The sequence below is a fragment of the Centroberyx affinis genome, unplaced genomic scaffold, assembly GCF_046629955.1.
Source record: "Centroberyx affinis isolate AG114_WGS23_722 - 3 ecotype Tasmania unplaced genomic scaffold, CSIRO-AGI_Caff_v1 ptg001425l_1, whole genome shotgun sequence".
In the NCBI taxonomy this organism is placed as follows: Eukaryota; Metazoa; Chordata; class Actinopteri; order Beryciformes; family Berycidae; genus Centroberyx; species Centroberyx affinis.
Window position 1 is genome coordinate 108948 of NW_027279902.1, and position 21211 is coordinate 130158.

General features: G+C 42.8%; 1 protein-coding gene across 3 annotated transcripts; it reads right to left on the minus strand.

Moving 5' to 3' along the window:
- Positions 1 to 946: 946 nt before the first annotated feature.
- Positions 947 to 15052, minus strand: ndrg1a (N-myc downstream regulated 1a). Of its 3 annotated transcripts, XM_071526531.1 has the most exons (16): positions 14920 to 15052; positions 9865 to 9939; positions 9394 to 9429; positions 6350 to 6455; positions 5783 to 5903; positions 5339 to 5401; positions 5153 to 5213; positions 4644 to 4730; positions 4266 to 4322; positions 3930 to 4033; positions 3636 to 3698; positions 3462 to 3513; positions 2897 to 2944; positions 2384 to 2419; positions 1964 to 2015; positions 947 to 1218 (listed from the first exon to the last, which is right to left on the minus strand). In XM_071526531.1, exons 2-16 carry the CDS (start codon positions 9919 to 9921, stop codon positions 959 to 961), a joined length of 1203 nt encoding a protein of 400 aa, XP_071382632.1. In that variant the 5' UTR covers positions 9922 to 9939; positions 14920 to 15052; the 3' UTR covers positions 947 to 958. The 3 variants fall into 3 exon arrangements, with proteins under 3 accessions (XP_071382632.1, XP_071382634.1, XP_071382633.1); XM_071526533.1 differs by lacking the exons at positions 9394 to 9429; positions 9865 to 9939; positions 14920 to 15052 and adding an exon at positions 7067 to 7282 and having other exon boundaries at positions 947 to 1087; positions 1163 to 1218; XM_071526532.1 differs by lacking the exons at positions 9394 to 9429; positions 9865 to 9939; positions 14920 to 15052 and adding an exon at positions 7067 to 7271.
- Positions 15053 to 21211: the final 6159 nt, after the last annotated feature.

Sequence of the window (21211 nt, forward strand, 5' to 3'; positions counted from 1 at the left end):
TTTGTAAGTTGTATTCCGCCAGTTACAGATGTATAACTTCTAGAACATTGTTAAAATGAACAGATAAATGTTCAAGAAAACTCAAGGATAATGGACATTGGCAAGATCCTGAAACAGGATGGAGCAATATTATTTGCTTTACATACATGATATACTTGAAGTCTGTCCCTTAATTTCAAAGATAAATAGCAAGTTGTGAAGAAAACTGCCATTTTTGTTTATCCAAGTGCCTCCCTATCCCCTCTCCACATCTACTCTGCTCCTACGTACACACGACAATACTTCAGACATGGAAAATAAAGAGTTAATGATCAAACAATTACAGTAAGAACAAAAAGAAAAAAAAGTCATTTACAGTCAAGATACAGGTATATTTGAGAAAGCTGTGTCAATGTGATAAAAAAAAAAAAACTATGGACAAAACAGGATGGGGGGGGAATGTAGAGGCGGACATTAAAACAATTTATATATGAGAGATTAAGAGAGATAAATGTACAAGCTGGTGTACTCATAGCCACAGCTTTCTCCGACATTCTCTGATTCGGTGTTCCCATGCTGCGTTGCCCCTAACAAGCCACTCACCTGACCAAGGAGGTGGGAAGCGATTGGTCTGTTCAGGGATTTGTTGTTGTTTGAAATTCCCTCAGGCATGACAATGCAGGAATGCAGTTTACCATAACCTGGCCTGTACCCATTACCTCTTACAGCAAAGAGATCAAGCTATCGAACTGGGATGTCCCAATTGCATTGAATAGTTCAGGAAGTGTGCAGGTGAGTGTGCATTGTGCGTTTATATATGTGTCCGAGTATATCTCAGTGTCCCTCTCCACATTAGTGTGTGTGTGTGTGTATATGTATGTATGTCTGTGTGTCAGTTTGCAGTTAGAGGCAGCGCAGCACGCCCCGAAGGGACCTTGGGGTTTTGGGGGTCACAGGTGTCTGGAGGGTGAAGGTTCACCTAACAGGACACTTCGGTGGACTTGAGCACGGCCTGGTCCACGTTGCTGTTGGCCGTGCCGTCCATGGACGCGTCCGTGTGGGAGCGGCCGCGCTGGTTCTCGGTCGTGTGGCTGCGGCTGCGGCTGCCCTCGTTGGTGTGCGAGCGGGAGCGGTTTCCCTCGTTGGTGTGAGACCGGGAGCGGTTGCCGTCGAAGGAGGTGACGCTGGAGCCGGAGGCGGTGCGGGAGCGGACCAGCCGGGTCATGCTGGCTGAGGGCACTGAGGGAAGAGGAGGAGGAGCGACACCGGCATTAATGAATGTTGGACAACTCAAACGTGAAATAGAGCAGTGTTTTTCATCTCAGTCCTTAAGTGCCCCCTGTTCTGCAAGTTTTTGTTCCAGCTCTACTCTTGCACACCTGATCCAATTAAGGGCTTAACGCTGGTTGGTTGAGTAGAGACTGATCTACCTGAACTGGGCTAACATGAAAGTGTGTCGCCCTTAATTGGATCAAGTGTGCAAGAGTAAAGATTGGAAAAAAACTTGCAGGACAGAGGGAACTTGGACTGGGACTGGGTTGGGAAACACTGAAATAGAGTGCTGCATTGTTTTTTCAATCATTTTGATTGAACGTTATTCATATGCTATTATAAGCGCACTCTGTTGTACAGCAACTATCTGGCATAGACCTTGAACTGAGTTTATGTTCAGTTGATACACCCCATTGAGGACGTGGGTCATTGATTAACCAACACCAAGAGGCAAAGAGTTTGAAACCAGCAGAGGTGAAATGTGTCATCTAAGGCCAAAGCTCTTGACCTCACCACCAGGTGGCAGACAAGTCCTCCTTTCAGAGTGAATTCAGCAAGCACCCATGGCACTAACAGTTTATAGTGCTTGCTTTTGCTCAGTTGGTTAAATGAAAAAAGATTATTATGTCAACTGGTAATGACCAATATTCCTGAGAACTGTAAAGTGTAAAAACGGACAAACAGATTGAGCGTCTGTGTCTTGAATACTTACTGTATCCCATGCCCTGAATGAAGTACTTGCAAGCTTCTGTCAGTTTGCCAGGCTGCAGAGAGAGAGAGAGAGAGAGAGAGAGAGAGAGGGCACAAGGAGGGAGATAATCAGTCCTCCTGTCACTAATTATCACACTTGTTTACATATCATTGACAGGCTCTGTCTTCCATCCACCAGCTTTACTTAGAGGGCCTGAGATATGACAGCTGCTATGAGCAGGTGCTGTGCAGGGTGGAGGATTAGAACCTGCCAACTGTGGCTCACGTCTGCCACTTGCTAATGCTCTTAAGTGCGGCCTTCTTACGGCACCCAACCCCCCACCTGACCCTCTCTAGCGATTAGCCACCCTTCCCTGACCTGCTCTAAAACATTAACGGATCTTGCGAGCTCTCTCGCACACACAAACACAAAGTTACACACCTGGTCAACCTGGGGCAGGCCTCCGCAATCAGCCATCTGGACAGAAGGGGGGAAAACACAAAAGAGGCCATTAGCATTTAGCACGTTGGTGCTGGCCCATTCGCACAGCAATGGCCACACGCCATTACCCCCCATTGCATGCAACAAGTCCCATTTGAACACACTGAACACCCTGTGTCTGATACCTAGTCCCTCCAACCAGTGTTCCACTAGCCCCTGGACAGTTAACCCCGATAAAACATGCCAGTTTTAGCTTTAACAGCCATTTGCTTTCAGTTGTGAATCATAAAAGGTTGCCATAGGCCAACATAAGTAGGTTAATTGCAGCAGATTGTGTCCGCAGAGGCTACGTGCATATGTCTCTGCTGCCCTACCATTGGTTAATATGTCACCAGGTAAATGCTGAGCCACTGGAATCTTATCAGCCGATGCCTTGCCATCGGGGCTATTAATATCTGAATGAGGATGGTGGAGAGGGGGAGGGAGGACAGAGGGAAAGAACAGGCCTCTCACCTTGAGCAGTGTGGTCTTTGTTGGGTCCAGCTTGGTGTTGCACTCAACCTGTGGGGACAGAGAGAACAATATCATTTATGATGTGAGTTCAGATATTGTACGTTAAATAAATATATCACTAAGACTGAAATAATAAATGAAATTAAATACATTTTTATTTGAAATTGAGCTTGAAAAGAGTGTTTTTATAAATAATTTAGGCTACAGTGATAGGTGCTTGCCCTTTGCTAAGAAAGGCTAACAAACTACTAATGCTCTTTGCTGGATTTGGGGCTGTTGGAGCTGAAAGGAATAAGTCACATAAGTCTTTTGCCTTTAGTGGATTAAAACCACTCTGCTTCACTTGTTTTGTGGCATTTGATTTTTGTTCCCAACTTTGTTCTTGCCTAAGTCATGTTAAAGTGTTGTGCTTAAGTGGTTAATCTTGAATATCTCTTGGGCTTAACTAGGTGACTGTAAATGAATGGAAAACACGTCCAGCACATGTTAGCCGGGGCAAGGATGGTGGAAAGTGCAATCATTAGCATTAGTGATTTATTTAATGGCTGTGTAGCCTTTAACTCACCACAGCCTCAACAGCAGGAGAGCTGTCCCCAACCACCAGCAGAGATGGGCACCTGGAAGAGGGGCACAGATGAGATTTCAGAAAAGCATCGGTTGAACTTTAGTAAGTTTTATATTTGTCATTTAAATAAAATATGCAGCAAGTGACACCTGTTTGTTGCTTGTGACAACTTACTTGAGGGTTCTGACGTTGACGTTGCCCGCAGTGACCGGCCTCTCGATTTCCAGATCCCTCCGGCTGTAGAGAGGGAACTCATGTTATAAACAATCTTAATAGTTAATTTAAAGTAAGTAATTAAGATTCATGGTTGTGCTTCATTTAGCACATTTCTTATGCTGCATTACCTGGGTTGGATATTCATTATTATTACACAGGTTCTGTTCCCCAGGTAAGATATGTCAAGCGTACCTCTCAAGCATTTGACAAATGAAAGCTACCTGTAGACCGACTTGGGCATGTTTGTTTTACCTGTTGTAGGACTTGACAAAGTGTTGCAGGTTGAACTGGTTCATGTCGTTCATGATGTGGTGACGGTAGGTTGCGATCAGGTCATGGTTGTTGTGGATCTCCTCCTGTAGCGACACAAACACACACAAACTCTGTTCAACTCACTGTGACCTAAAGACCCAGAAGGGCAAGCTAACAATGTGCTGCCCGGCGCATGGCCTCCGATCGGCTGGATTATCACCAGTGTGCAGGATTACTTTAGCTCTCCATGTGATTTAGGTAGAAACCACAAGAAACTCATATAGAATTTGAATCTGGTATGCTTAGCTCTGAGTCTTTCTCTGTTAGTGAACATACCTTTCCAAAGAGGTGGGTGATGATCATGTCAGGCAAGGCATGGGCCCAGCCAGTGATCTGCAATCAGATTCAAAGACGCAATTTAGCTTTCATGCAACATTTATCTTTTCATCAGCTATGCCAGTTTTGTGTAATGTAGAAACAAATGAAGCCAAAAAGGCCAATCTATATTCTTTGCTTACATGCATCTGCTTGTAATGGCTAAAATTCTGTGTGTAAGAGACTTGCTGCATAGTTATATTTTTCAATGATGATCAAGTAATTCAATCTATCAACCCTGCTGTATGTGCATGTGTGTTGTATGTGTGTGTGTGTGTGTGTGTGTGTGTGTGTGTGTGTGTGTGTGTGTGTGTGTGTGTGTGTGGCACTGATGTATACCTTGTGTGCGGCCCAGTCCATCCAGCCCTCAGCACATGGGTTGATGTTGATCAGCACCAGACCCTCTACCATGGTTGGGTAGTCCAGCTAAGGCAACACATTGCATTTGATTAATGATTTATTAACACACATTATTGAATTCAGTTTAAAGCATTGTAAAATGGTGTACAGGTGCTGCATTGTCAGTTTTGAGTTGCTTTTGCACTTTTAAGCTGTACAATCACAAAGATTTGATTTAGTGGCACAGAGGGCTTCATCAAGGGGTTAAAAGTTGTATCTCTGTCAGCCATGTAGCAACAAAGTGAGACTTCCTACTGAGTACAATGTTAGTGTTGAGCTGATCCAGAACATTCCAGAGGCTTTTGTGGCTCAGCAGGCCCAAGCAATAAGCAGCGTTACATTGTCAAAATCAGAAAAAACTAGAAGCACTTTAGCCAGTTCTGCTAATCCTAGTTTGATTAAAACTTGTAATTATTAAGCTTGATTGAAAGGGCAAGGGGCAAACTTACAGCGAATCTGGTCAGAATGTAGGCTCCAGCTCCAATGCCCAGTCCAATAACGCTCTTCAGCCTGCGGTACACCAGGAAAAGGTATTTGGATACTGTTAGAATGCCATGAAATGGGCCAAAACGTGAACAATCAGTGATTTTAGTTTGACCTGTTACAGTCAATGTGAAAACTACACCTCAACCTACCCAAAGTGCTTCAACACCAGTGGGAGAGTCTCAGAGAGTTGGTCCATAGAGGGGTACTCATATCTGAAAGAAGAACAAAAATATATAATCAGTGTTACTGAACTTCAATATATTCATCAACACTCTAATATTAATCGCTGTACTTAATCATTGGTCTTTATTGTACTTCATCATTGATATGAATCTATAACAGCCATCTGCCTCTCTATTTTCACATCAGGTCAAGGTAAAGTTAACAAGGAGCAAAGTCCCATTATCAAAGTGAGATGCGGCTGAGTAAGATAAACACCTTCCCTTACAAAGCACTACAGTGTTCATTCACTTATCAACAAAGTGGGTCACCTATAAGATCAGCAGTGAGCTACCTGTCAAAGATCACAGACAGCTTGGCCTACATTATATACCGTCAGTGTGTGTGTGTGTGTGTGTGTCTGGCTGGCTCACCCAGTGGAGAAGGTGTTTGCACCCTCGTGTTGCCCGGGGGCATCAACGTGGCACACGGCAAAGTGCTGCATGATCTCCTGCATGTCCTCATGGTTGAAGAGCGTGTTCCAGCAGGTTTTGTCTGGAAACAGTTAAAGGAAGCGGGAGGCGGTCAGTGGAGCAGTGATTCTTGGCTGATGAGTAGAAATGCCCTCACGTAACCCCAGAATATGTGTAAGACTTGTAAGATGAAGCCTGAGTGTTCAACACACTAGCATGGATTTGTTTTTTGCATAACGTACAGCAGATTTAGTCTGTCATTTATGGACCTGTGCAGCATGGATCTTGGAAGATCTGACATTGTCATCAGTCATTTCACACTCCATGCTACTTATTATTAAGGTTGATACAGATCTGTCATTAACCTTGGTAAAGTTTAGACACTGTAATGCAATGGACTTAATAATGTAAAGTTAGCTCAGTGAACGTAATCTGATCCCACGTGGCACGATAATTCAAAGCACCCAGGGCTTTAGGCACAACAACAGATGTTTCACCGAGACAGAGATGAATGAGATGCCAGCTTACAGTTCAGTCCAATGTCATGGAAGGTGAGGATGACTGGTCTGTCCCCCTTGGGCACCCCCTTCATAGTACAGTGGATTCTTCCATGAGGAGTCTCCACATCATGCTCCTACGAATTAAAAGAAATTAGCATACTGAGCATTTAAGTCAAATAATGAGTTGATAAAAACCCATCAGCCATTTACAAGATGCCATGTTCAACAAGGAATTCAATTCTAAGATCAAAAAGATGAGAAAAAGTTTGGCATTACTTTATGCCACATGTTCAACAATAGAGCACTAGAACACAATTGAGGTCAAGTCTGAATGAATGAACCATCATTAAGGCCATATTTAAGTGTTGAAAACACTATGCATGAAACAGTCAAATTAATCGCAACATCTACACCCTTGCATTTCTCTTTGCACCAAAGTTTTTTTTTCCATAGATGCTCCATCTAGCAGTTTAAAATCTCTTCATGCCATCAAAAATCACAGCTCCCTTTTCCCATTTTTCAAGCTATTCTCCAGCCAAACTAGAAAATGCCCAAACCATTCCAAACACCATCCATTGAAACATTTGACTACAATCTGAACAACAGGTACTTCAAACAAGATATACAATTATTCTCTATTCAACACCGATACTTTTGCAGCAAATATCTCAGAAGCCACTGTGCAGCAGGCACAATATTCTATCAAACCCCACTAGAAACACAGCAGAGCCATTAGTCTACTCACGCTGACTTCAATCTCAGCAACAATCATTTCCACATCCGAATCCTCCAGAACCATGTTTGCAGGTGCGTGGTTGAGTGGTGAAGTCGTCGTGGCTGAGCTATAGATCCAATTGCTAGAAAATCTCTGAGGTGGCTTAGCCCTGTTTGCTCTGTGAGCTGCGTTTTATACCCCTGCTGCTTACCACTTGGCCTAAGCTCCTGGACTCCCATGGTGCCTTGCAGGCTGGTCAAAACAAGCTAATTCTAGATAAAGAGATCCCTAAATTGGATCAGCCAATGTCAGACAGAGGGGCATTGGCAATTTAGGAGAGGCAGGAGTAGGTATGGTCATGTGATCTGTGGGAAAACATGCCAAATGAATAGGTAAGGTGATGACAGCTGCCATTATTCAGCAATATTTGAACCTGTATGACTATATGAATTATGTTACTCAGCGCAGATGTGAATTATAATACACAAGAGAAAACATTTCCAAAATCAATGGCTGACCTGTGTAGCCCCCAAATAAAAACATCAGCAAATACAGAATCTGCCAATAATTAACATACTTTACTGCAAGCAGTGAAAGATAAGACTTAAGATAAGAAAACAAAAGTTAATTTTGGCAGTCAATGAGTAACTGATATCTGTGTGATTTAATGGGCCTATTTTCTGGTTCATAACCTGCAGCTAAACAGATTATAAAACAGAATATTAAAGCTCAAACAAAAAGTTGCCATGTGTACCACCAGGTTTTTGTTTTGAAAGTTGTTCACACTTACAAATATTGATTAACTGTCTAAGATCAGACCCATCAGGTGGAGTTTTACTCCACCTGATGGGTCTGACTAATTTAAGTCAATATGTGAAGTATTATACTATCCATTATTATATATCCATCATTTGAAGACTGTAAGAGCAAAAAATATTGCTGTCATGAAAATAGAAGTCACTATTGAATATTTTTAAAACTGACAGTATGGGCTGTCTTAATACCTTTGCTGTCAATATATAGTAACATCTTAGATTATACATTTTTGAAATACGGAGCAATGAATTTCAACTAACCTTTTTCCCCAAAATAGCATTTTGGAAACAAATTGTTCATGTGAAGATTGGATATCATGAATATGAAATGCATTATGGACTAACTACCCACAGTAACAGTACAAAGCTGGGTGCACCCTAAGGTGACCCTTGGGTACAGTACAGCTCACAGGTGTGACTACATGGGATCTGTTCTGGTACAGGTACAGGTACAGCCAAGGCACTGTGTAACCTATTTACTGGACATGATGTTCAGGTAAACATCTGAGGACTCCCCATGCCTCTTCCCACCCACCCTCTGCTTCTTCAACACGTACACACGTATGCACTGAAGCACGTAGGCTCCACAGGCAAGATAATCCTGCCAGGCAAAACAAGGAGGCCAACACATGTGTTAATGAAGACGAAAGACGGTGCATTTGTGTGTGTGCCGGTGCGCGTGCACGCGTGAACGCCAGGAGCAAAGCCAAGACGGCCAGACGGCTGGTGAACTCCTACGTCACCAACCGCCGCTAAGCCCAGCCGCCTCACTGATATCAAACACTCGCCCTGGATACCTGAGGCCCACTAATCTGCCAGCTTGACACCAAAGTCAGTTAGTAGGAGATGGTAGGCAAGCTGTCTGATGCGATTGACAAAAACTTTTGGCAAGACAGCGCTGTCCATTGACTGCCTGACCAGCTGGCCCACAACACACTTTGATCTGAGGTCAACTTCAATAGGTTTTTAGGGGTGGAAACATTATGTGCTGTTGCCTGATGCTGCACTTCAAAGATCACCGGCTTCTCTGGCTGGAAAACAAAGTGGATGTAGGTTTGACAGTGTGTTGTGACCATCAGGGTGTGATTCAGGAGCGCTGTCCAAGGTGCTGAGATGGCCCTGGGGCTCAGCAGCACACACATAATAAGCACAATGAGGGTGTGTGTGTGTGTGTGTTAGAGAGGAGAGCTGATGGGTTGAAGGATTGTTGCTGTGTTATCTTACAAATACAATCGAAATTGTGTTTCATCACTTTCAGCAGCTGACTGAATTAGTGGAGCACCAATTCGATTTTTGCCCTAACAACATCATAGCGGACAAAAGTTCATCACCAAGAAGATGAACTAGGCGCTCCAACAGCAATGTTGATTAGTGGCTGACTATTTCTCAACCACTAGATGGTACCAGACAAGCTAAAATAATAAGATATACAAAACAATAATTGGTAACATATGTCAACGCGTGCTTTATATAATAAAGCTGAGTATACTACTGCTGGGACTGAACTATGTAGGATGTAATTTCTTGTGTTTGCATACATACCTTGATCACAAGTTGCTGTACAGCCTCTCTTAAGCCCTGAAAGGAAAAGAGTGATGAAAATGTAAAGCTAATACAATTACAATTTAACATGCTGTAATCTAATATCCTGAGGACTTCTTCCTGTTGTACAATGTATTTTCACATCCATATGGCCGCTGTTACATGGTGGGTTGGGCACATGTTTAACTGCACAAGTCACTTATGGAGAAATCCTCATTGATCCAACAGTGTTCTTTGTTGAGTCCAGTATGATGCATAAGAATATTTAGGAAATTTGAAAATTTGTTTCATCCTACTTAGATGTGAGATGGCTGGGGTTTGCCACATAGGACTATACAATGATTGCCAGAAGGTTTAGGAAAGGTATTTTATAATCAATTTAGTATACTTTTTGTTGATCAACAGGTCAAAACACACTTTCAAGACTCACATGCAAACACTACTTGACCCAGGTCTGTTCAGAATACATACCGGCAAATCCCTGTCCACCAGCAGGGGCTTGGACTCAACAACCTGGATATCGTCCATTTCAATGAGCGGGAGAGCCTGGGGGGCAGAGAGGGGGAATGTTACTGAGCGATTGTTAATATAAAGCATGACTCTCTAACTGGTTCAACCAGTAGAGAAGCGTTTCTCCATTGTTTCTCAGAGATTTGCAGCCTTCCACATTGAGGGAGGTTCAGGTTACACAAAAGGGAAAGGCATGTTTCGCTGATGTGTGGGAAAAAAATGTTTTGATACCATGTTTTGCTTTGTTTTCCAAATTCCAGAAATTGGAGCCGTTAAAAATTGCTCATGTCATACACACTCAGATGCATTAGATCATTTTCAGAGTATGATGCTCCCTCTGTATCTCAAACCTCATTTTAAAAAGGTCAGGAGAGGCTTGGCATAACTGAATGACAAGATGTTTACTGAGTATAGAAGCCTGACTTGAAGACAATAAAATGACAGATGACTTGAACTTGCGGAGGGGGGCCATTCCTTATGTACACACGGTTGATAAATTGGACTATGTCAGACCTACACACAAACACACACACACACACACACACACACACACACAGGTGCACAGACACAGGGACATGCGGAGACTGGCACTGTGTTCTGCCACGCTGGCCACATAACGAGCCGCACCCATTAACCGCCCACAACACACAGAGAGAGCCAGACTCACTGACAAGGAGGCAAACAGGCAGAAAGTCTGACAGACAACCTGACAGACGGGGAAGCAGACAGACAGGGAGACAGACAGACAGACAGACAGACTCTCACTGGGAGAGGACAGTACACATGGACGAAAAGTGATGGAGTGATGCTTCATTCTCAGCCCAACTACACGTCTTCATAGACTCTATTGTACTGTATTCAAAATGTACAACACATGTGCTTTGAAACTTAACTGTGTAGGCAGAGGCAAGACAACAATAAACCACAGCCTCCCTTCCTGACAGGTTCAAAGAAGAACAGGACCCTTTCTTTCTCTGTAAACATGTCCAAATTAGAAACGGCCTGAGAATTTCATGCACATATTTTGAACCAAGGCCCTATTCAGCTACTGATTTTCAACAGAAAGAGAGAGAGAGGAGAAGGGCAGGCGAGGGCAGGGGAGGGGAGGGGAGGGGAGGGGAGACACAGAGAAAAGAGTCACAGGCTGAGAAAGGCAGAGATAGAGATCGAGAGAAAGAAAGAAAGAGAAAGAAAGGAAGGAGGGAGTCTAAAAAAGAAGCCAGGCGTCCGATTGTGCTGTGGATCATGATGCTGTGTTGGAGGCGAGCAGGCAGGCTGCGGCTGTGCATGCAAATCAAATTAGCCAGTTAAGAGAGCTCTTTGTCCACTGGCCCCGGCGGCTTCTGAGAGCCAGGGGCCAGCCCTCCTCTTCCCCTGCTGAAGGGGGCCTTGGCTGACACACACACACACACACACACACACACACACACACACACACACAGGAAGCCACTGACACCATAGTTTCCACCAATACATCCCAGCCCCGTTCACCCCTCCGCTGGCTGTCCATCACTTTTCTGTGTTTCTCTTGGTTGCTGCTCGGTTGCTGTCACTATGTTTGCTCTTTCCCGGCTCCCTCGATCTGTTTGTGCTTGTCTCTCTGTGTTTCTGTCTCTCTTTGTTTCCCTCTTTCTGCCTCTCAAACTCTACAGCAACAGCAGAAACCCAGTGACATCAAATCACATCTACCTACAGGGTTGAGAGCAAGGTGGTCTTTAAAAGGAAGCGATTCATTAAGAGTTCAAATGTGGAGATGACGGGCGTCTGGCCAGGGCTCTAAGAGATATTTCCAGCATACGCCCTGCGCACACACACACACACACACACACACACTGGGAGAACAGAGACCGGAGCCAGCCGGATCTCACAATAGCACAGAGGAAGAGGAGTATCAAACAACAGGTTCATTTTTCTGCTTGAGGCTCTCAAAAACATGGCCGCCTTCACACTGCAGGGCCTTTGTTGAGGAGGAGCGGAGATCAGCCCCCGTTGAAATTCCAAGACCATGTGAGAGAAGTTCAAGACGATGATGTTGCAAGATAAAACGCATGTCACATAACAAAATGTGAAAAATCAGATCACGCATCGCCACGGGGGGACGGCTGTAAGCCTATTTGCAAACACAGCCAAGTAAACCAGGCCGAAGAGCTCATTAACAGACAACTGTGTGCAGACTTCCTCCTCACTGGGCCAGAGCCACCTGTTAGCAGGCCGGCAGCAGAGAGGCCGACTGGGCAGCAGGCTGAGACAACTAGGTCACCTGCTGTTTACACCAGCGCTGTGCTTCTGACCATCGCCTGGCTGAGCTAATCTTTTACCTGGCCAAGTAGAGTGAAGGGGAGGGGGGGGGGGGGTCTGCCTCAGCCAGATCTAAACGGGGCACCTCAACAGAATGCAGGGTGATTTAACCAGAGTATGTTTTATTTTAACCCCAAAGAACCCCTAATTCCAAGCGAAGGGGCATGTGTATGTACAGCTACCTTGACTTGCTTATGCAATGATTAATCAAGTTAATTTCATAGAAGCAGAATTGGAAAAATAAGGTTACATTTTAAAAAAATCTATAAAAATGAACTCCCTCAATCCCTCAAAGTTCAGGACAAGATTTTTGTCATCCTTTGGATTTATTTGTGTTCCTCCATCCTGACATTTTCAGTTATCTGCCAAATAAGTGCCTGAAATTACAATGCATGAAAAGGGAACAAGAAAATCCATGTGGAACACTTTGTTTTTAGTGTGCATCTTCTTAAATCTCCTCCCATAGATTTTATTTCGGTGCTGCAGCAGATGGCTTTCTTTAAACTGACAACAGTCCAAACTGGCTCGGTGTGTCATTGGCAACAGTGATGCATTGTGTGTGTGTGTGTGTGTGTGTGTGTGTGTGTGTGTGTGCAGTAACCAAGTCAAACCAGTTCCTACATGCCTATTCTTTATCTGCGCTTCTGAATTTCTAGAAAATGTCACAAACGGGGGGAAGAAAACAGACTATTCGCTGAAATAGCTTTGGCAGAAGTGAGAGTGAGTTATGCAATCAGAAACAGGAAATATTGGGAGGATATGGAACTACAATGTCCAAAATAAACCGCATAACTCAGTATAAACACAGGAAAATACACACTTTGATATATATTCTCTGTGAGGCTGATATTCAATCAGCACAATGTCACTATTTTTGGGAAATGATTTGGAGATAAACATCATGTGACTAAAAGATATACTACTATATAACTAACATATATAACTATAGATGTGAGATGACAGGATTATTGTGTTTATATCATCCCACTGATAATCCATTACTATTTCAACCCCTGACAATGACCATCACTCTCATGATAAGGTTGTATTTATTGATTCCTGAAAAGCTGACTTCTTGCAATGTTTTCATTCGACAGCAAGACATATTGTGGGTTCGGCTTTAGAGAAAAAAAAACGTAAAACAAAACAAAACTGATTCAGGACTACTTAACACATTAGTGCATGTTCTCCAGAGTAAATCCTGTGATATCACGCACTAAGCCAAAACATCCAAGTTATAAAACTGCCTGCCGCACTGCGCTCAAGCTCTATCTGTTTGCTGAGAGGGGAAAAACATATGTACTGATTAGATTTGGAAGGCGAGGCTCTATTTTAGGGGGCTAGAATTAAGGCCAGGCCATCCTTCCTATTGCCTCCATATAGGTTTAAATCCAGAGGCGCACAGCATCCATCTGCAGAAACAATGATTGCTTCTCTAATCTTTGGGAACTCGCTTAATCTGTCAAATCCCTGGTTCTGAAATATCAGCAGTAGCAGCAGGCCTGCTCAACTAAGCTGCTGCAGACCTACATTTTCAGATTGTAAAAGATATCAAAAATGTGGGTATCTCCACCAGTGGCAACCCACACAGTAAGTGGGTGAGTAGGGAGGGGGGTAGTCTGGGGTGAGGGGATCACCCAGCGGTTCAGCAGTTCCATAATGCCAAAAACATCATAACACCAGCACTGATGCAAGCAGTTACTGCTATTTTGTGCGGGGCCATAGGGTATCCTATTGTATCACAACAGCTGAGGGGACTCTATGTTCTGTTGACATCAGATCATAATCTTTCAGACATGACTGAAGTCTTGTTATTGATTTAGTTACATCTCGGAACACCAGAATGTCTACTTGGAAAATAAAACTAAGTGCAGTGTGAAAACAGGTCGGTATGCAGTAATATTTGACTAGTATCCAGTGTCCCTGCGGATATGCTTTGTATTCTGGCAGGCCGCCAATAATGCCTTAAGTTAATAAACAATATTTTCATATTTTGGTTTAGCCTTCTGCGAGCCGTGTCCCCCCCATTGGCTTAAACATGTTTTTATTTGCTTTGTAAATGTTAGGGGTAAAAGTCAAGAGGATGTGTTATACAACTATTCATCTCATAAAAATTGTAACATTTGATATAAAAGCTTCCTGCCTCTGTGTATGCTGCTAGTGTCACGTGCGAAAAGCATGCTGCAAGTGTACTAGCCTACAGATGCTTCTACCTGTTTACATGCTGATCAGCTTGCTACACACAGGAGCGCCTTCCCATACTACGAAGAAATACATGTCACATACACAATAGGCTACTTAAAATGGTTTTTTTTTGTTTGTTTTTTGTTTCACAATAGGCAAAAATTGTCCACAAATATATATATGTAAATATACTTTGGCCACTCAATTTATATTTCCAATGAATGTCATCTGTATGTACAAATATATTTCTGGCAATTTTTTCTTCATTTTGAAACATTTCTCTCTCTAAGTATACAGTGTGTGAAATATGTTTTTTGCAATATGGGTTGACCTATGCAACTATTGTTGGTCGCTAAAAGTTGCTATATGTCTCCCAGAGCCTAGAGCTTTCTCTAATTATGAACTATTCAGAAAACATTTCAGCCGTGTAATACCGCCAAACTGGAAAAACAACGTGTTCAGACATGCTGGCAAACGAAAACACAGATGGAAAGAACCCTATAAAATCATGGGAAATTTGAAATAGAAACCTACCTGTAGCTTTAAGTTTTGATTGTCCTCAGTTGAACACTCCCCAAAAAGTCCTCAAAAACTTTCTTCTCCGTTAGCCAAGATTGCTGAAGTAAAGTTGTCTTGTCCACTGACAAAAACCTTGCTTTATTGATTACGTGCTGCGAAAGGCGGATGTATGAGGGAATTTTATAAAGCCTTGGGGGTGAGCAGCCCAGCCCACTTTCCCTGCTGCAGCCTCTATTGGGCAACAGCAGTGGGATTGGATATGCCGTTGACTCTTCCCAGCGGTTGCATGATGAGGAAGCTGATGACAGAGACTCATGGCTCAAATGCTCGAGAAGAAAATCTCGCACTCCTAGATTTAACCCAACGACAAATCACCATAATATTTCATAATGTAGTGTGCTTGTATCAATAGTGAGTTTATAGTGACCTTATTGAACTTTATGGTTTTTTATCTCCTATAGTATCACTATAGGAGATTCCCCATAGGGATTTATAGTTTTGCTGTGATATTTATATAGTATCCTTCTAAAATGTATTATAGGATTAGTTCTTGTTCATAAAGGTGCTGACAAAACAGTTTACTGGAAGCGTGACGTATCAAATTTCATTACATTCAGATAGTGTATTTGCACCAGTCAGTGGTATGTACTTTCACTGTGGCATTATTTAGCCTGCTGGGGTGATACGGTTGATAGTTTAATGTCGAGGTGGTAATTACTGGGATATAATAGAGCTCACTCTCACCACCATGCAGTGACAGGGTGTGCACTGGAATCTTGGCAAGGCTGCGCTTTTTACATGAGTCCATGCCAAACTATAATTCATCTCACTGCAGCTCAGGAATAGGAGTAATGGATGTATTTTTACCCTCTCCCAATCCCAACAGCCAACATTTTTGATGTGTTTGTGCTAACTGGTGCTGTAGCTCATATATGAGGCTGAGTGGCTAGGAATGCAGCCAGGCCTGCAACCTTGGTCCCAAGAGGAGATAAGTCTGTACAAAGGGAAGCCCTTCCCTCTTTTTGTATCATACTGGCCTTCCTTGAAAACACTCCTCTATTGTCTAATCAAAGTTAGTTTGTGCTATACAGGCTTTAATCAATAGGCCAACAGATGCTGTCTCAGTTTGGACCTGTGTGACCTACTGGAGAGGTGTCAGTGGTGTGTTGGGAGCCTGGAAAGCATGGGAGAGGTGTAATCAGGCAATGATCCCCTATACAATGACACACTTAAAACAGATATCTAATCTGATGTAATGGCCTTGTTGAATGGTCAGTTTCTGCCCTGTCACCTTTTTATAGGACATAGCATACTTAGTCTAAAGTTTGTGCCAGTTACAGAGAACACTGTGTATGAATACATGCTCAGTGTCTTTTAAGCGTGTTGTCTGTCATTCCAGATCTGTGACATTTCTTTCATTTATTTCTTATTACACATCTACTAGAGTACAGGGCTCTTAGTGGAATTTTCCACACCTCCAGTAGTCATACGGCCGACGGTTACATTGTGAATCTGCCAATAAGCGCAACTATTGGGAATGACTGTGTGTAAGGTCCTTGTCAAGATACAATGGCTGCACTGTGGGCCTGTAATGTGAGGCCCTCAATAGGAACACGTTGGACAATAGATGCATTGGAGGGGAAAAATATAACCACTATGCTAATTTGAAGTCAGTCACTTACTACACTGCAAGATGAATAAGTTGGTCAGTACAAGGAAAATACACTTTCACTTTGAGATGTTTCAACTTGGTTGTACTAAATAGTATCTCTGTGTGTGCGTGTGTGTGTGTGTGTGTGTGTGTGCGTGTGCGTGTGCACGTGTCCGACTCCACAAACCATCCTTGTGAGACACAGATAGTATACAATAGCCTAAGAGAGCCTCGCGACTGTCAGTTTGAGCGCAGCACATGTGGGTCACAGAGCACCTCAATGTGTGATAAGGCCGGTGGACTTTCACCTGGCTGATTACAGTGTTTGTTGGAGCAGCTGGCAACGCCTAACCCATGGTGCAGCCTCTCCTGGGTACATCAGAAAACAAGGCTAGGGTTTTTCAAGTGTGGGCTTGTCCTCAGCACCCATTTACCATGCTGTCTGGGAGCTTGGAATTTAGTAAGGAGTAAGTAAACCATGCGATGAGGTGTTGCATGGAGATTGCTTGTACGGCCTGTAATAGAAAGGTCTGAGGTGAGAAAGGCTTTGAACTGAGGCAGGGATAAATCTTTTTAAGATAGCTAGGAGAGCTGTGCGGCCTTACAAGCATCCCACTCTTGTTTGAGATGTCCTAGGATCTTAACCTCTTCAACCCATCATTACAAATTTATGTTGCATAGCCACGCTTTGTTCAAATCCACAGAACTTAATTTTAAATTCTAGTCAAGATCCCAAAGTTTCCAAGGATACCAAATATGCTATGCTGAGTTACATGGATTTTTTTTAAATAAAATGATGCACAAGACATCTAGATTTTTTTCCATTTTATGTAATGGTGTAGCCATAAAAAAATGTCAATATAAGCGTGGTATAGCTTCAATGAAGCACTGGAACGAGCAGATATAGAATAATATGTGACATTGTCGTACAGTATGAAACAATGTATTTTTCGAACATTGAAGCTAATTTACCAAATTTAAGTGGAAAATCAGAATTCAAGGGGTCAAGAGCAAAAACAATGAACTATTCAAATTATATCCTGAGTCCTGTGTTGCCCAAAGAGTCATTTTCCTTCTTCTTCTTCTTCTTCTTCTTCTTCTTCTTCTTCTTCTTCTTCTTCTTCTTCTTCTTCCTCTTCTTCTTCCACTAATATTGGTAGTTGTAGTAGCAGTACCCCTAGTTAAAAAAACCCTGTGTGTTTTATCTGCTGTCTGTCAATCAAGGGTCACCCAGTTGAAGTGTGTTTGATCACTAGGTTCATGACCATGAGGCACCGCTGCTCACTGCAAATAGAGCAGATAGTAAATTAGTGAAGAAAGCACATAGGACAAAGCTCATCCATTAAAATGATTACTACTGCATCCGACGCTGGGAAGCCCCTGTGCAGCACTAAGTATTTACATTAACTGTAACAATGATATGATAATGTGTTTCACTGCACGTCCCTCCCAAATACCTTGTGTATGTGTATGACTAGTGTGTTTAACTAGAATCAACCAGCCAGATTCAGTTGTAATGTGATGCAACAAGGGTGTAACAACAATGAGTGATTCAGACACTCATGACATGAAAGCCTCAGTAGGTCACGTAGTAAAATGCTTGTAAAGTGATGTAATTGAATCTAGACAGGTATTTTCTGCTGTATTTTCAGTCAGAGATCCTGAAAACAATTCAATTATTATCAAAAGATGTGCATATGTCAGGCATAAATTGATTCATTTTATGTGATTATGACAGCGAAGCTGTGGCACTGAAAGCGTCTCTTGACTTCAATAGTAAATCTTTACAGAGTTTGTGTAAAATTAACAAAGAACTTGACAAGTTACTCTCCAACCACCTGCAGCATCCAGATAAATCATTAGATGCAGTTTGTGGGCCAGTTTGGGTGACTGTAGGTCAGTTTAATGGTGAATGATGCAGTCCTACAAAGAATGGGACTCAAAACATGTGTCAGGTTGTTGTTTTGTCAGATTTCAGTTGTGTTTAACTAGTTTAAGGGAATTTGAGAAGAAAATATCTCTGATGTCTCTGCAAGTGTTTCCCCCCACTGGATGTTCAAGTATTTGTGGTTTTGTGGAGTTCTTTTACCCCTCAGCATCCAGCACCAGCACCCAGGTCCTTTAGACATATGATCTTATGCAACATAGTTATTGCACCTCATTATAGGTCAGTAGACAAACAAACCAAAGCGCTTTTTATTTGGCTGTAAAGTGGTTTGGTCTCGACTCCCGGTTCTGATTTGAGGTTTCCGCCAGCCTGACCTGTATTCCATATTGATTTCTGCAATAAGGTGCTGTGACAAATGTGATGATAAGATTGCCCTCTTTTCTCTTCATGTTGATAAGTTTGTTACTGAGTGACCAGACTGCCCTGGTAATTGTTACACATTTATAACAGCTATCATTAAACAGTAAAGTCTTAACAACATTATTTGTCTGATCTGTGAGCACTTGGGGGCAAAGGTCAAACTAACATAACACCCAAAGTGTGCAGTCTCTTCTTCAAGTCTTGACTGAATTCATTTTATCCTTGTCTAATGTAGATGGTACAATATTTGGAGATATATACTGTACATATGTATGATTTTCAGTAAAGTTGTTTATGAGATTTTTTTTTTTTTAAAGAAAGGCCATTTCTATAAGAATCACATAACCACTGAATCTCATAACCACACTGACAGTCAGCTGACACATTCTCAAGGAAGTGGGACTAACAAGTCTGTCTAATTATTAAAGACCCTGTCTTTGAAGGGCATGAATATTATGATGTTTATTGTAAGAGAAGGACGGGCACAAGACTGCTGACAGTGTTCATTCATTTTTTCAAATAATCTGTTTACAATGATGGCCTGTGCTAGAGTGATCGAGTGACTGTCTAATATGCATAGTTACCCTTGGATGTCGATCTAGAATTTACTAAGTCATTAGGATAAACGTAAATGGCTTAGGGAGAGCTGTCATCCTGTTCCACAACTAAATATTAAGGGGTTGGCAGTCGTGTGAATCACCAGCGGGCATCATTGGCACAGAGAGTGAGCACAGTCTGTATTGCATAAGCCATCCTAGAGGAAAACCAGATAAACAAACAGTGAGAGGACCTCAGACTTAATCCTCTCAGAGCCACAGTCACTGTTCGTAGTGTTCTCCCTGTTACTATCATAGCGCTAATGTCTTTATCACCAACACCATTTTTAGACCCACTGGGTAAACATGCCAAGGCACATATGGTATTGATGACACAGCTACGCAAAGCTGAGATAGCATTCTCAGTAGATTTTTACCCGGTGCCATGTGTAAATGAGTGCTGTAGTTTTGTAAAGGTTGATCATTGGTGCTAACCAGCGATCCCTTAGATGCACAAACTTTGCAAACTGATTTTTAATATGCAGACTACATTGGCAGCAAATTGATCTGCTGCTATTTCACGCAGCCTGTTAAATTAATTCCATTCCAAACACGTCAAATAGGCCTACTTTCCATTTTTGCCACTTGCTGATGTATGTGAAAATCCCACCTAAATTTGAAGTTATTTTTCTGTAATTGGAGGGGGAATCACATTGACCTGGCAGGAACAGGGCATTCCAGCAACAGGTCACTGCCCCAGCAGATAATGTTCTACCAATTACCAAAGTGGAAACTGCACCTAACCAGCCTGTGTTTTCATTTTTAGAGTAAAAACATCTAAGGTCAGGATAATGAGACGTGGGCTGGTGGATGGGACTGCCTCGCTCAACTCAAACTGAACCGAAAGAAAAAGTCATACTATCAAAATTGGACCTTAGCGGCATGTAAGCTCGGTGGCAGATTAAAAGTTCCCATCAACTTGATTGAAATTGGCACCTCACAAACATTATTAGAGTATAGTGTGTCTGCGGACTGAAAATCTTATCCTGGGACCGGGCCCCATCCTGCATCTATTAAAGGGCCGGTCTGCGTCCTGTGACATACAGAGGGCAGACTGTGATAACAGACCCCGCTGTGTCGCAGGTGGGACTCTGTTTTCGCCGGTCCTTCACACAGGAAAATGAGTTGACGTACTGTGGAACAACAGGGTTTATATATAAACAGTGGACACAGCTGGCTGAAAGGGGGAGGGGGCGAAGGTTTGGGACACTGCCTGGCTTGCCACCAGCGGCCCATGAGATATCAGAAGTCAAAAGGGGCACTGGAGAAGTGGACAGGGGTGGGAGTGTGTCATGGGGTGGGAATAGATGGTGGGACGCTGTTGAAATGAGATGGGGAAGGAGAGAGTGTGCGCACACAGAGCTGAGGAAGGACACTGGAATTAGACATAGCGGGAACTCAATGAGATTATGGGACGGGGGTAAGAGCGCCTCACCAGTCATCATATCTTTAAACCACAGGGACGAGTAAACAGGGAACTCTGGATGGAGCGTTCCATCACAGCGGCTGTAATTATCCCCCATAGGTGCATTAGTGGTAATGCAGAGGGCAGAGAGGGATTTGGAAGGAAACTTTTGTATGTTAGCCCTTCATGAGCACTGAAGGATGTTTTGACTGACTTGGTCACATCAGAGTTACAGATTTATTCATGGTCAAGGGAAAACCTATAGTTGATTAACTCATATTAAACTGCAGCCAAAAACCACATTGCAGTTCTCAGAGGAAGGAAAACTGTGCCATTTTTCTAGCTCA